This window comes from Condylura cristata, unplaced genomic scaffold (genome assembly GCF_000260355.1).
Source record: "Condylura cristata isolate star-nosed mole 26May11 unplaced genomic scaffold, ConCri1.0 scaffold00002, whole genome shotgun sequence".
Classification (NCBI taxonomy): domain Eukaryota; kingdom Metazoa; phylum Chordata; class Mammalia; order Eulipotyphla; family Talpidae; genus Condylura; species Condylura cristata.
This window is the reverse complement of record NW_004567103.1, coordinates 44,955,106-44,971,076: the sequence shown is the minus strand read 5'-3', so window position 1 is coordinate 44,971,076 and position 15,971 is coordinate 44,955,106. Positions and strand designations below refer to the sequence as shown.

Here is a 15,971-nt window from a genome sequence, read left to right as displayed (position 1 = left end):
TTGCTGGGCGACTGCAGGAGCCTGGAGTACAGCACAGAATAATCGCCAGTTTATACTTTCTTTTCTCCCTGGCGCCTCCCAGAGGGGCCTCCCTGGCCCAGAGTCCCCTGCTGTGGGCCCCGAGTGCAGGCCCCTGAGAGGCTTTTAAGTCTGGCCCTGGCCATTTAGAACTTGGGCTCAGGTCTGCTTCCATTTTTGGTGTAGACTGATCCTACAGCATAGCCAGAACAATTCCCTTAGAAGTTGAGTTTTTATTTTTCCATCAGCCAAAAGAGCACCTCTCGTCGTAATTGCCTCCAGTATCGTTTCAGTATTAATTATCCAGAATCGTTTCAGTATTAATTATCATAGGATTGTGATGGGAGACTACATGAAATAATGTGGTGAGAGCAGTGTTATTTATAAAATATTCTGCTTTGCTTCTTTATTATTCAAACAGGATTTTTTGCCACAAATTTTGACAGGGCTGAGAGCTAGTGATATTCTAATAATATTGGTTATGACCAAGACATTCTCTGGTTGAGTTTTAATTCAGCCACACCTCTTCAGGTGTGAGCCATGTGCCCAGAGTGAAGATGGGACTTGGGAATCTAAAGAGGAAAGAGGAAGTGCAAAGAAGGAGAGGGTGAATTCCACTGTGGTCGTTTTCAGGGCAGCTTTGCTTCCTTGAGGGACAAAGTGGTTCTGTCTTTGACGTAATTCCAAAGTTTTCTTCTACCTGGTGGTATCGAATTTATTTATAAAAAAGATGTCCCGAATATACCTCCCTTCGCCCTGTTCACACTGTCAAAGACCCACTTAACCTTTATTGCCCCGGGGCTTCAGGCTGTCTTCAGATGGCTTCTCCCTCCTGACTTTCTTCAGATGCCTGCTCCTGGGCTTTCCTGGACATCCCTCAGGGTCTGCAGACTGTGCTTGGGTCTTGTATTAGAGTGCGGTGCGCAAGGTACAGTGCCCTGTGGTCTTGTCCTTTGCTTTTTGACACTGCTGTCTTCCTATCGTGCAGGAAACAGGTCTTCGTTTCTTTTAGCAATGAGTAAATACCTTCTATGATTTCTCAGGATCTGTCTTCTTTGGGTGTTGATTGTGTTGCTTATCCCCAAATGCAATCCCTTACATTTGTGCACTTGGATACCAGGCCTTTTACAGTTGTGTTAGGAAGTGAACCATAGAAACAAGGGTAAAGTGGTTCTTGGACTAGGCTCAGAGAGGAGATGGGGGAACCATTTTATTCTATTAGTCTGTCATTGTCTCAAACCATTCTCAGTCTGATTATAGACATGCCATCTCATCACAGTCATGCGTGTTCCTTGTCCCCCCTCAAATCAGTCATTTATTTGAACTAAATCCAAACTTTCTTCTAGCTTTAATGATGTGCTTGATAGTACATGTGTTGATTGTTATATTCTGTAGCCACTGTTAGTCAAGTGTTTATTGATAGTGTTGTTATGGATAGAACTTTTATCTCTAAAGACATTTAGAGAAAACCTGTTTTTATTACCTGTACTTTCTACTATATTGGGAAATTCTAAATAAAATAAACAGAACTTCCACAAAGCTGCATAAGTTAATGCATGTAAAATCTGTTCCCAGCGTCAGAATATGAGCTTATTGTTTGACCAGGCCATTTTAATTCAGTGTGGTGTTTTATACATACAGATATTTATAATTGAGCCTTAATGAGTATTCTACTTGGCTTGCCCCTCAAAAGGTCAGCAAAGATGGCCCGCAAGGATTTTAAGATGATGTAAACTGTCTGGAGGGTTAGGGAAGGTTAGAGTGGGTTTGGTAGATAAACGGTTTTAATGCACCCACGCCCTCCCCTACTTTTGCCGAGAGGGGCACTCAGCGTGTGAGCCTTCGTCTGGTTCATGGTGAAGTTAGCAGGTCACTGTTAAATGGATGATGTCAAGGCTACATAGGGCCTAAAATGGAGGGAGCGTTCCATTTGGCAGCCATGACATTTAAGAATTCTTCAGATGGGCACAGAAATTACGATCAACACCATCAGTGTTTCTGAATTTTGCTCTTACACATCTGAATAGCTATCGTTTCAGTCTAAGAACACCTTGATGTTTGTGTGTGTATGTGTGTGCAAGCTCGCAAATATGCACTGATGTGTATGTTGATGTGCTGCCAGTCGCTCCTGCTTCTGATCAGCTGGTCTACAATCATATTGCTCTTGGTGTTGTGCTGCTGCTGGGGAATGTGTTGGTGAACAGCCATTGTGACCCTGCCCATGGCTTAGCACAGTTGACTAAGTGTAGTGACTGGAGAAACAGAATAGCCTAGTTCTCCCAGGAGGTTGCTCTGGGAGGTCCCTGGGGGGAGTGATGTCCATGCTGAAATCTGAAAGGAGAAGGGTTAGCCAGTCTGGAGGAGATAGAAAAAGGAAGGGGGCCAGTTGGCAGAGGGAGAGAGTGACTCACACAGAGGATAAAACAACCAGGAATGTCAGCACTGAAGAGGCTTTATAAAGCATCTTCTTTTGTGATTATGACAGTGACTTGGAAGCTGGCAGTGCATCTGTCTCTCACTGTATGACCCTAAGCCAGTCACCTACTTCTATGGGGCTCCATTTTTTCATCTACAAGAAGACCACATTAAAATGGATGTTTTCAAGAGGTCTCTTCCAAATCTAATGTAAATATTAGAGCCTGGTTTGTTCATTTTCTGTTTTTCTGGAGCATATATATATATATATTTTTTTTTTTGCTCTGGCTCTCTATGCCCTTTGGTTTGTTCTCCTTATTGATGATTAGTGAGTGACTAATGAATGTAAGTAATTTAAGTATTGGCCCATTAAAAACACAGTTTGCAGCTACAGCCAGTGAACCAGCAAAGAAAGCAGTCTGAAGTCAAGACATGAGATTTTGATAATCCTGGCTTGCTTCCCAGCTCACCTAGTGTACCATGAGGTGCCTTCTAGGCCCTGAGATTGAAACTCTGCTGGTGGGAGCTATATTTGCAATCAAGTGGGCCCTATGGCTGCTAAAAGGAATGTTTTACCTTTATTTATTTACTTATTTATTTCTGAGTGACATATCTCATCTTATTGTCAATATTTCTCTAATATTATTACTCTTTTAGACAGTTATCCTTTATCAGTGCTCCTTAATGTGTATAAGAACCATCTAGAGATTCTGCTGAAGTGCAGATTCTGTTTCTGTAGGTTGCCTGGGACCTGGCCTGCATTTCTATCACCTCAGATGCTGCTGGCTCTAGAAACCTGCTTTGAATTTCAAGCATGAGACCATTCAAACATCAGACTGTTGGAGGGGAAAAGGCAGTTTAGGCCCTTAGAGAGTATTGAGTCCCTTTCTGTTATTGTTAATATCCTTAATAGCCTGTGAGCCAGAAACTGAATCTTCTGAGTTGCTCAGAGGTTTTGAGTTATTCTTGAGCTCCCCCAGGTGGCCCAATGAAAATTTATGTTTAAGCATTATTAAGAGCAATGAGCAGGGAAGAATGGCTTGGTATGAAACATCATAAATCAGTCAACAAGTACAGCATTAGGAAATGTGAGGAGAAATGTCGGCAGTGAGAAAAATGGTTTTATAAGAAATTTTCTTAAAGATTTATTTATGCATTACAGAACTGGGGTACAGGTCAGAGATGCAGGGGCAGTGATAGGATTCAGCAGAGACAGTGGGGAGCAGAACAGGCAGATCGACGAAGTACACTGCTGAGGGGAGCAGCGGGTGGGTCAGGAGAGGTCTGCTGGGCCATGTGGATCACCTCTGGAGCGGGCGGGGATTGAACTCCTACAGAAATGGCTTTAGCTTCTTAGCACTGTGATTTAATCTGCCACGCCACCAGGGAGGGCCCAAAAATATTTTATTTAAAATGAACTGGTGTACTTAAAGCTGAATCACAGTTGAATGCCCTTTGTGTTCACGTGACTTGTGTTCTCTTCCTAGCTATTTTAGGCACACTTGAGGCTGAAAAAGAAAGAAGGAAATCTGGGCTATCACCAAGAGTTCATTTTCAAAACTCCGGCTCTGAGTCCAAGTTCACAAAAGAACTGACTCTGAACAGGCAGAAGCAGAAGATGTGCATGGAGGAAGTCCTCTGGCTCCAGGTGAGGCCTGCAGCTGGCTAGCTACCTTTATTCAGTAAAAATTGAAACATGACTTTGGAGTTCCTCAGTAGCGAGTGTAGCATGTGTAACTCTATGCCCACGTACTCCTCAGGAAAATATCAGAGATAAACTGCGTCCCATTCCCATAACTGCGTCAGTGGAGATCCAGGAGTCAAATGCTCGGAGAAGAGTGAATTCACTTCCAGAAGTTCTTCCAATTCTGAATTCAAACGAACCCAAGACAGTGCAAACAGATGTAAGATTTCTGACTTCTTTTGTTTTACCACATTATTATGAATCAAATGTCCTAGAAGGCAGTAGAACCAGTGACTGGCTTCAAAGTCCACCCCTTTGTACTAAATACACTTCCTCAAATATATGCAAAGATTGACAAGATATGTTTCCCAAGTTTGTGATAACTGTGGGAATATATGGAATAGAATTTGAAGCCAGAGTGTTTTCCTCATGATCTGGTGCTGTTTATTGAGATTGCAATTGGCAGATATTATTCTCACATCAAGTTACTTCCTTTAGCTGTACATAATAGAGAAAAATATATGGTATTTTACCACTGAAGACATTCAAATAGAAATAAACAGTTGTTAATCTGGCCATTAAAATCAAAGAGTACAAAAATCGATCAAGGCAGAAGAAATGTTAGTAATGAAATAGATATATATCACCTATTGGAGCCAAGGCAATTCTAGGAAAGGAAATATATTATATGGCTAGCTATATGCCTCACAGAAGTGTAAGATTTAGGGTGACTGAGCTGTAAGATTAGGCTGGGGATCTGTGACATTGATGTGATGCACTTGATGCTAAAATGAAATTGCTGCTAGTGTCCCCATAAGGCTTCAGGTTCTGTTGGCCTGTGCTTTTCAGGAGTAACACTTGCATTAAGGTTAGAAACTGGTGTCATTGTCAGTTTTACATACACTGTCAGTTTTAATTGTCACTTACAATAATTCCTTACTTTTTGTTTTAAAGATTTATTTATTTGTGCATACAGAACTGGGGTGCAGGCCAGAGGCTTGGGGTGGTGAGAGGCTTCACCAGAGACAGAGCGGGGAACAGAACAGGCAGATAGACAAAGTACACTGCTGAGGGGAGCAGTGGGCGGGTCAGGAGAGGTCTGCCATGCCATGTGGTCACCTCCGGGGCAGGCGGGAATCGAACTCATGCGGAAGCGGCTTTAGATTCTCAGTGCTGTGCTTTACCCGCTGCGCCACCAGAGAGGGCCGATTCCTTACATTTTTATATACTTCTGATGTCATTATCACATGAATATTTCTTGTCTGTATTCCCGGCTCCATAGCCATGTTAAACATAACAGGCAACTATTTCTCAGATTATCAAGCTCCCTACTTGGTGCTGAGCTAGACAGGTACACTGTGCCACTTGCTTTCCTGACCTTAAACTTGGTATAGAGGAGCCATAACAGTATCTCTGTCATAGATCTTTTGTGAAGGTAAATGAGTTAAAATATATAATAGTGTCTTAAAGTAGAATCATTATTGTTACTGATAATTTTTACGGTGATCCTGTAGAGTAGGGTAGTGGTATCCGCACATTCCTAGGAGGAAACTCAGACTCTGAAGGTTAAGTGACTTTCCCAAAGCCACACAGCTAAGATTCAGGTTTAGAACATGGTGGCTACCAGCTTTACCACTCTAGCTCCATGCTCTGCCCACAGAGTTCCTAAAACACAGTTGTTCTAGGTCAGAGTGGGGGTTGGATGCATGGCGGAGTATATAGGGAGCTTGACTTTTGCTATGGTAATTGTCACACAGGGAAATATACTATATGGAAACAGCCAGTTACCTGTTTAGATACCTTTCTGAGACCTAAGTGGCACAAATTACCATCATTTTATTTTCCTACAGGTGCACTTCTTAAAAGAGGGATGTGGAGATGACAATGTATGTAACAGCAACCTTAAACTAGAATACAAATTTTGTACTCGAGAAGCAAATCAAGACAAGTTTTCTTATTTACCAATGTAAGATTCACTCTGTAGCACTAGCAAATATGACTCTGGCTTTGCAGTGGCTTTTTGAAATATTTTCAGAACTTAGTCATTTTCCCTCTTTTCATGTGTGTTTTTTATAGTCATAAAGGTATACCTGAATTAGTTCTGAAAGATCAGAAGGACATTGCCCTAGAAATAACCGTGACCAACAGCCCTTCCAGTGCAACAGACCCCACAAAAGATGGTGACGACGCTCACGAAGCTAAACTCATCGCCACGTTTCCGGATACCTTGACATATTCTGCACATAGGGAACTTAGGTCTTTCCCTGTAAGTGCCTTATTGACCAGGCGGGAGGGAAACCTGCCAGGTGCCATGTGAACACAATATGACCTAGTGTGCTTTCCTGTTCCAGGAGAAACAGTTGAGCTGTGTTGCCAACCAGAATGGCTCACAAGTTGACTGTGAGCTTGGAAACCCTTTTAAGAGAAATTCCAATGTAGGTGATGCCGCCCCATCTTGTCTTCACTGTTTTAAATACCATTACAGTGCCGCTGTACGTGACCTGTGCTAATGGGTATATCTGCTTTTTAGGTCACTTTTTATTTGATTTTAAGTACAACTGAAGTCACCTTTGAAACCACAGATCTGGATATTAATCTGAAGTTGGAAACGTGAGTTACTTCAACCTTTCCATTCAGAATTATTTCATGAAAACATAGCAGTCCATGAATTGGCCCTGATCTAAATCATAAAAGAAGTGTAATTGTAACGAGAGAACTGACTGTTAAAATAAAACCCTATTGTTTCCTTTTCATTTTCAGAACAAGCAATCAAGATAATTTGGCTTCAATTACAGCTAAAGCAAAAGTGGTTATTGAACTGCTTTTATCGGTCTCCGGGTAAGTGTTTGTGTTTAGCATAACAAATCAGGTTTTGAAAGGACCATTTATAATCCTCACTAAAACTGGTGTTTTTTAATTTAACAGAGTTGCTAAACCTTCCCAGGTGTATTTTGGAGGTACAGTTGTTGGTGAACAAGCTATGCACTCTGAAGACGAAGTGGGAAGTTTAATAGAGTATGAATTCAGGGTAAGTTGGAACAGCAGCTGGTCCATTTACCAGAGGCTAACTTAAATTATATATTATCTTGCCTACGTAATTTTAATAAGTAATATAAATAATTATGATAAATGTCCCTAGACAGTTTTAGCATGTCCTTCACCCATTCAGTATCAATCTTTGTTCAAGTCCAGTTCAGTTTAGTCTTTTTCTTTATTAAAGAATTTGTTTGTACATACAGTCTGGAGACAAAGTAACCTTGGTTCACCCTCCCAGAGTCCATAAAGCAAAATCTCAAAACGACCTAAATTTGACCTAGAATGTGTTATACTTGATGTCTTCTCTCTCATAAGGTCGTTTCCCTTCAGTTTTGTGGTTAATGTTCTCTTACCTTTCACAAACCCAATTTGTGATTGCGATTGTAACGTGGATGTGTGAGTAAGGAAAAGCCATGATTCTTCAAACTGTTTCAAAGTGGGCAATCATGACTTTAAAAAAAAAATTTATACAAGTCGCATTGTATAGGCTCCAGGTGTATATCACAGTATAATCTGATTACTAAATGAACCTCACCACTACAAGTTCAATTTTAGCCATCATCCCTCACCTCATCTGACTCTTTCTTCTCCTTCTCTTTTGATAATCACTAAGTTGGTCTTCTGTCTAAAAGATTTTTTATTTAGACAGAAGGTACCACCTGTTAGTGAAAACATAGGTTGTTTGACTTTCTTCATCTAGCTTCACTAAGCATGATTTTCTCAAATGGTAAGTTTTCATCTTTTTTTATAGATGACTTTATTCCATTGTGTGTGTGTGTGTGTATGTATGTGTATATACATACATATATATATACACACGTCTTTGTCCACTTGTCTGTCAGTGGGCTCTTAGGTTGTTTCTAGCTCCCCACTACTGTAAACAATGCTGCAGTGAACATGGGAGTACATGTTATTTCTTTGAATTAATGTCTTCATAGCCTTTGGGTAAATATGCAGCAGTGAGGTAATTGGATTGTAGGAAATTTCAATTTTAAGTATTTTGAGGAAACTCCATACCGCTTTCTGGTATGGCTGCAATGATTTACAAGCACTCTAAAGACCAGTTGAGCAAACATAAATGCATGGCACACATTTGGCTTATAACTCATTCATGAGTTCAAGTCCCATAAGCTCAGATCATGTTCCTGAATAGTGACTGATGAGGTGACAGTCTAAAATGGCTCACCAGACTCTGCAAGAGGAGAGACTGGATTCTCTTTCTTGAGTCCCTTAGCATCACAGACCAGCTGTCACAGGTATGATGGCATTTATGATGCCTGAAAAAAGTGTGGCTGAAAGAGAAATCTGTGGGACCAGAACAATCCTCCTTACCTCTTTTGCCTTCTGCTGCAAGAAGTTGCTCTCTTGCCAGCCTGGCATCACAGGTGTCCAGCTCCTGTAATGGTTTTTCTCAGAATCTCTCAGTTGCTGCCCCCGTCTTCCTTGGGTAGAGAGCACAAAAGCAGCTTCATTTTCCAAGTGGGTAGGGCTTCCCAGGAGCAGGTTGCTGGTACCTGCTGGCACAGACTTGATCATTGACCACATGGAGGCTACAGAGCTCTCTCTTCACAGGCATGACACTAGCATGTTGGGAGCACTGTGGATCTACACCACAAATCCCGCTGCTCACAGCGGTTACTTCTGGGCTGAATGAGCAATCGGTTCGCATTGAACTTTTTTCTCTCTTCCTTTTTTTTTTTTATTGACAGGCATATTTAAGCACAAAAGCTCTATCTGGTTTACTCATTCTATAGTCCTTTTATGGAGGCTGTGCTTTCATTATGGTTTTGTGCCAGATATTTTGACTTTTTTCTCTTAGCATAGGAACTCCTGCTTGATTTATATTAAGAAAATTACACTGAGATAATATTATTTTCTAACAGGTAATTAACTTGGGCAAACCTCTTAAAAAACTCGGCACAGCAACCTTGAATATCCAATGGCCAAAAGAAATTAGCAATGGCAAATGGTTGCTTTATTTGGTGAAAGTAGAATCCAAAGGATTGGAAAAGATAGCTTGTGAGCCACAAAGTGAAATAAACCTCCTGAAGTTAAAGGTATGTTGGTGGATTTACCTGTCTCCACAGATATAAAAAGGAAAATCTGACTTTGAAGGGGAAAAATCATTGCTTTTTTCAGGAAACTGATAGTCCTCTATGTTTTCTTTGGGAGTTACTACTTCTCTTTTATTTTATTACTCAACTGTAATCAAGTCAGACAGGAATTTGATCAGCCAAATGTTAAGTCGCAGGAAAAACAGATCATGGGACCTCTTAGCGAGTGACATTGAAAAGTTTTTATTATTATTTTTTTAACGGTACATAATAATTGAGTACTTAGCATATCTCAAGCACTATGGTGAGCGCTTTGCTTGCTCACCACATACATCTCTTATTTCATTCTCCTGATAGTCCTATGAAGTATTTTTTATATTCCCAACATTTCTGAGATGAGAAAATGAGATTCAGAGACACTAACTAGCAGGAAACTCAGCTAGTAAAGAGATAGATTCTGCATTCAGTCGCAGCTCTCCTCTTTACTGCTACATGCTTATGTAACTGGTTTGTCATGATGCTCCAGTTTGATGAAGATTTGCTTTGTCGTTACATGTTTGTTTATTTTATTTTAAATTCTAAGGTGGGTGGTATGATCAGTGACTAGTTCACAGTGACAAAGTAGCATGGATAGATGTGATCCTCTATTGTCATTTTTGGAAAAACAAGGCTTTCTGTTGTTTATAATCTATTTTAAGGAAAATGTAATTTTAAAACTTACATGATTAGTTTTCAGTACTCTTTTTTGAGTAAGTCACATAAGCCTGACCTCAGGATGCTCAGTTTGGTGAGGAGACACAGGAACAAAGAAAGCATCTTTCCTTTTCCCTGACTGTTAGGTCAAAGATGGGGATAAATTAGTAAATTTGAAGTGAGCTTTGTAATAACACTTGCTGATTTTAGACTTAAATTATTTCTGCATCTTTGGTGATGATAAAGGGTGAATATGAATTGTTGATTATGTGAATGTGACATTTTGGAGGGTATGCTCAAGAGATTTGTATAGAATGAACAAAGAATTAAGTAGCCCTTTTTTGGATATAATGCTTTTCAGGAGTCTCACAGCACAAGGAAAAAACGGGAAATTGCTGAAAAACAGATAGTTGACAGCAGAAAATTTTCTTTATTTTCTGAAAGAAAATACCAGACCCTTGTAAGTATCATTGAGAGCTATGAATACTTGACAGAGGGTGGGAGTAGGTCTTCCCCAGGCTGCTGCATGGTAACTGCTGCTTTCCCTTCCCTCTCTAGAACTGCACTGTGAACGTGAACTGTGTTAACATCAAGTGCCCGCTGCAGGGGCTGGACAGTAAGGCCTCTGTGATTCTGCGCTCCCGGTTATGGAACAGCACATTTCTGGAGGTATGCCCTGTGTGAGACTGACCCCTACAAATCATTGGCCATCAATGCATGTGTCACTCTCTTATGCATTTCCCGATTTTGTTTGAAAACAGGAATACTCCAAAATGAACTACTTGGACATTCTCGTGCGGGCTTCCATTGATGTAATTGCGGCCACGGATAATATAAAATTGCCAAATGCTGGCACTCAGGTGAGAGGTTGCCCATCTTCATTCAGTTCACAGCAAATCATTCTTTCCTCCTTCCCCTGCTCGTGGTAGAGGACAGGTTTCATTGGTATTTATTTCCCTCACTGCTGCCCTAGGCCTCATGAAAAAATAATCAGGACAGTGACGTTAAGGGGCTACTACCCCAAGCTGTATTTTAACAGAATCACTGATCTGGGGTCATCTAGCTCTGCAGCACATGTGGTAGATTGAGAGTTATTGGCTCAATGAAAGAATAGAGCAGCTCCCAGCTCTGTAGAACCTCCACACCTTTTTTACCCTAATAAATGCTGGTGCCATTGTTGGAGTGCCCCCAAAGATGGTAACCTCACTGCATTGCGGGGTCACAAATGCCTTGTGTGGTTAGCAACCGTTATGAGATCTCATTATGTAGGAAAGCACAGTTGAATTTTGTCAACTCAGTCCCTGGTTCTTTCTTGAAACTAGTCCATCTCTGCCACGTGGCAGCCATGGAAATAACTGGTGGCCACTGGAGGCCTTCTTGGACTTGTCTTATTCTCTGTAGAGCTCAGCACCATGCTCTTCAGTTACCAGCCAAACTAGCACTGCCACGCTGGTCAGACCTCTTGCACTCAGTTGTCAGTCAGGCTTAGTGGCTCTCGGTGAGGCAGAGGAACTCCCTGTAATCCCCTAAATCTGCTTAAGCTGGCTCTATACCACCCACTGTGTTGGCCCCAAATCCTGTCAGCCCAGCCTCATGTTTTGTTTTTTAGATATTCGCTGAGGATTGTGTTTACATTTCTAGCAGTCTGTGTGCTTGTAAAACTTCCAAGTGTTTTCATCAGGGTTTGCTGTTGATCTGTATTTCCCATATCCCATCCTTGAGCAGTTTTTAAAAAATCTAAATACATGCCTTCAAATGTATGTCCACATCTTGTATGATTTGCTTTTGGTCTGTTGTTTAATGTTTGCGATATAATTATTGAGACCTGGTCATTTGTTCTCTCTAAACTGTATTCTTGCAAGCTTTATTTTTTTCAAAACTGAGTAGTGTACCTTCTAGGTCACTGAAGATATTGACAAGGCTAGGAGCAGAGGCTTGTGGTGTACCCCTAGTGAGGAGTTCTTGTGGGGGTTGAGAACCCAGTGGGCTTTTATCAGACACTTGAGGTAAAGTAGACTGTCATGAATAGGGGTGTTTTGTAAAAGAGGTGGAGGGGAGGGCCCTCTCTCTTGGCGCAGTGGGTTAAAGCACAGCATTGAGAAGCTAAAGCCACTTCCACATGAGTTCGATCCCCGCCTGGGAGGTGACCCACATGGCGTGGCAGGCCTTTCCTGACCCGCCCGCTGCTCTTCTCAGTAGTGTACTTTGTCCATCAGCCTGTTCTGCTCCCCACTGTCTCTGGTGAAGCCTCTCTCTGCCCCTGCACCTCTGGCCTGTACCCCAGTTCTGTATGCATAAATAAATAAATCTTTAAAAAAAAGAGAGATGGAGGGGAGAAAGAAAGATGGTGAATCACTGTTCTTTGATTCATCTACTGATCTGCTTCTGAAAATGTTCCGGTTTTAGTGCTTTAGGCAGCTAAGAAGCCAGTGAGTGTCCCTAATCATTCCAGTTTCTAAAGAGTAAACAGCCTTGGATGTTTACTTTTATATCCAAGCCAGAATACATTTGTCTGAGCAGATGCTGAGGCTGGCAGGATCCTGGAACAAGTGGGGTAAGCCTGCCGGTCTCGGGCTCACCTGCACTAAGTCACCCTGACCTCATAAATTCCAGCCCCGCTGTCTACATCACATCACCAGGTATTGTAAAGAGCTGCCAACTAAATCAGTCCTTCCCCAAGAATCTACTCTACCTCTCTGACTAAAGATAGCTGCTATAGCTTTCTGTAACTTTAAATCAGTAACAGAGAGAATCAGAGTTTTTAGAGCTGGAAAGAAAAACACTTTAAAGGGACTAACATTCATAAAGCTTTAATGAAATGCCTGTAATTCTCTAGATGTTCTACCTGTGTACTGTCATTTAAACTTCACAGGAATGCCAAAGTAGACATTACATATATTTCATTTAAAAAAAAAAAAAGCAGGGACAGAGAGTGTACTGGGTTCCTAGATGGAACCTATAATGTCTGACTTCAAGCTCCTATCTGACTCTGACATTTGGTCCCCCTAAGGCCCCAAATCTCAAATTCAGATGAGAACACCGAGTCAGAAGAAGGTGTCTCCCTTAGAGTCATAGGACCGCATGTGCAGTTGAGACCAGACCTTGGCCCATGATTTTTCTTATTTTCAGGAAGATGATGGAACTGGGGACCCTGCTACCCAGTCTAGTGGCTGGGTCTCTTGGTCATTTCATGTTCTTAGTAGAACTCATGACTACTAATGGGAATTTGAACTTTGCTGTGGGCCTATTTGATTTGCATAGTAAATGGTAAACTTTTCTAAACAGGATTACTGGTTTCTTAACAAGGTCCCATTTTTCTTGGATAAAGGTGACATTTTCTTATCTCTATTCTTCTGATGCCTTTTCTGTTATCTGATTTCTGATATACAATAACTCAGCTATCATGTCAGTGTGGTTCTTTCGTGTTTTAAGGTACAGTTTCGGGGGGCATAAAGAGTTCAAGTGTTAGGATGCTTTCTCACTCCCTCAACTTACTGCAGATTTCAGTGTCATCTCTATCTTGGTTCATTTTATCATTTTTCTTTGGAGATAGAGACAAAAGAGATTAAGTAATTCAGTTTTGTCTTTGGTCTTAATATTGAAACTTCTTCCCATTGTTTTTACTCTAATTTTGTCTTAAAAATAAAAAAAGAGAGAGAGAAGGTTTTGTTATAACCCAACCAATCACAACTTTGTGTTCACTTCTCTAGAAGACATTGTTCTAACAAAGTCAGAGAGAGCTGATCACCTAATTGAACCAGATAAGATGATTACATTTTAGCATCACTTAAATTAAATCTGTCCAGTTAACAAGCACTTAATAAGGACATGCTGAATCTTTTCTGGCAAAATGCTAAAGAAACAAGGTTTAATAAGATACAGTGTCAATTGTTAAGAATTTTATGGTCTAGGAGACAGTGAACCAGGAGAGAATTATTGAATTAAGCCATGGGTTTAGGGACAGGAGAAGATTATTTGTAGGCTGGATATAACTTCCAACTTCATTCCTAAGGAAGAGGGAGAGAGCATCTAAGCTTCCTGGCTTACCAGAAGAAAAAGAGAATATAATAAGCAAAAATAGAGCCATCATTCTTCAGGGGAATGAGATTTTCGTTTTTGGATCTAGCTGCAGAGAACTGGAGACATGGATACATTTATAAAATGGATTTCTGATATGAGGGGCACTCACTCTGGCAATGGGGTCTTTCCGAGAGAGATTTGTAAAATACATGAAAATCCCCTCATCAGGTGATTTCTTACATGATGCTCAATAAAAGCAGAAGGTATTACATTACAGAGTGATTTCAGAAACGATTTTGGCAGCTGGCAAGCTAATGTGGTCTAAGCAGTGCTCGTTGCTGACGGGATGAAATGCATCCACAGAGTTAGAGCACTTTTTCCCTTTGCAGGTACAAAACAGGTGAAGTTCACATGCATAGGTGAGCTCTGTGGAAAGGCCTAGATTTTAATGAAACAGGAAAAAAAGTTGTTGAAGTAATTTATGCTCACAACCTGTCGCTGTCCACCAAAACCAGTTGCTGTGACGAGACAGGCTTCCTGAAACTCTGAGAACCACAGCTCACAGTTGCGTCTCCCGTCCCTAATTCTAAGGCCAGTTTCCTCCTAATTTCCAGCCCCAGTTGGAGAGAATGGCAGTCCTACCAGAAAAATTTAATTTAAGGAAACAAACCAGAAAGTCCTGCTGAGTGGCCTGTCTCTGTCCTGGACCACAGGCAGTGGCTTTGCTCACGGACTGGCTAGGCAGAGTACATTTGCCCAGGGTGTGGGTAGCCCAGCACCTTGTGTCAGTCCTCTCTGCCCACTGCCCATTAAGTTGTCTTACAGTTTTATTTTTTAAAAGGTTTATTTATTACATAGAAGAACTGGGGTGCAGGCCACAGGTGTGGTGGGTGAGATGGTTCACAGAGTGGGGAGTAGAACAGGCAGATAGACTGAAATACATTGCTGAGGGGAGCAGCAGGTAAGACAGAAGAGGTCTGCTGTGCCCTGTGGGTCACCCCCCTGGCCTGGATCAAACTCGGGCCATAGTGGTGATAGGGCTGAGACTTAACCTCTATGCCACCAAGGAGGCCCTATTTTACAATTTTGAGAAGGTTCCAGGCTCTGGTTTGAAGGTAGCCATCCCTGGGACTTGAAGTGCTAGAATTAAAGCTAAATTTCCACCTGTCTAGTGATTTTTGCTCCAGTCTGCAAAATGAAAAATTACCTTATTCCGTTCTGATGCTGTTGGATTGCAGCCATTTATGGGAGTGATTTCCCCCAATTACCAGCCATTTAAAAGGCTCTGGTATATGGTGTTACTATTAGGCTCATTCTCCTGGCCACATGTCAGTCTCTTCCAAATTTATCAGAACGCATTCCTGCAAATTAGGGTGGACCTCCTAAGTTGTCACCTTGTCCCCAAGGACTTACCATGTGCCTCTCTGTGCTCGATACCAGGAACTAAAGTTAAATGAGCCACATCACAGACCAACTGAATGTTTATCTTTTAGAACAGTCAGTTTACCAGTCTCATCAGCTATGTCTTCATTAGTTGGTTGCCATTCTTTCTTCTCTCTTGATGGATACCCTTGTGACCTCAAGAGAAGGTTACTTTGGCTTCAACCTGGGACACTGGGGCAAAGTGAGCCATGCGGCCAGCCTGGGGGTAGGAGCCTGAGGGCTGCCTCCATGAGCATGCCAGGAAACTTGGCTGGTAAAGGTGTTTGTGCTGAAAACACTGAATTCCTTCTATGAAATGGTTAAAGCAAAGTAGTTCTCTTGCTTTAAAGTATTTTTAGAAATCAAATGAAGTTGGCAAGCTGATTTCTTGCATAAGCAGATAGAGGAGATAAAAAGAATTGCGGTAGAGACATGTTGAAGGACACGTCTCTGAGGCAGCATATGGATTCACTGCTAATATAGAATATTGACTTCTCAGAAGTTCAGTGCTTCCTTTAAGTGTTTACCCTTTGTATTAATTCAGAAATATTAGAAACCTCAAACTGGTAGGTCTCAATCAGTGTAGTTTATAGAGTCATGTTTGTAGTCATCACCTTTTTTTTCAATGT

General features: G+C 41.4%; 1 protein-coding gene across 2 annotated transcripts in view; it reads left to right on the top strand.

Moving 5' to 3' along the window:
- ITGA6 (integrin, alpha 6) overlaps positions 1 to 15,971 on the top strand; it is a 74,428-nt gene that overhangs the window by 49,782 nt on the left and 8,675 nt on the right. For both annotated transcript variants that reach the window (XM_004674539.2, XM_004674538.2), the window contains exons 12-23: positions 3,921 to 4,081; positions 4,194 to 4,337; positions 5,968 to 6,083; positions 6,194 to 6,383; positions 6,469 to 6,552; positions 6,648 to 6,727; positions 6,878 to 6,955; positions 7,043 to 7,145; positions 9,037 to 9,210; positions 10,262 to 10,360; positions 10,459 to 10,569; positions 10,662 to 10,760. In XM_004674539.2, coding sequence (XP_004674596.1) covers positions 3,921 to 4,081; positions 4,194 to 4,337; positions 5,968 to 6,083; positions 6,194 to 6,383; positions 6,469 to 6,552; positions 6,648 to 6,727; positions 6,878 to 6,955; positions 7,043 to 7,145; positions 9,037 to 9,210; positions 10,262 to 10,360; positions 10,459 to 10,569; positions 10,662 to 10,760 — 1,439 coding nt within the window. The remainder of the gene's footprint in view (positions 1 to 3,920; positions 4,082 to 4,193; positions 4,338 to 5,967; positions 6,084 to 6,193; positions 6,384 to 6,468; positions 6,553 to 6,647; positions 6,728 to 6,877; positions 6,956 to 7,042; positions 7,146 to 9,036; positions 9,211 to 10,261; positions 10,361 to 10,458; positions 10,570 to 10,661; positions 10,761 to 15,971) is intronic.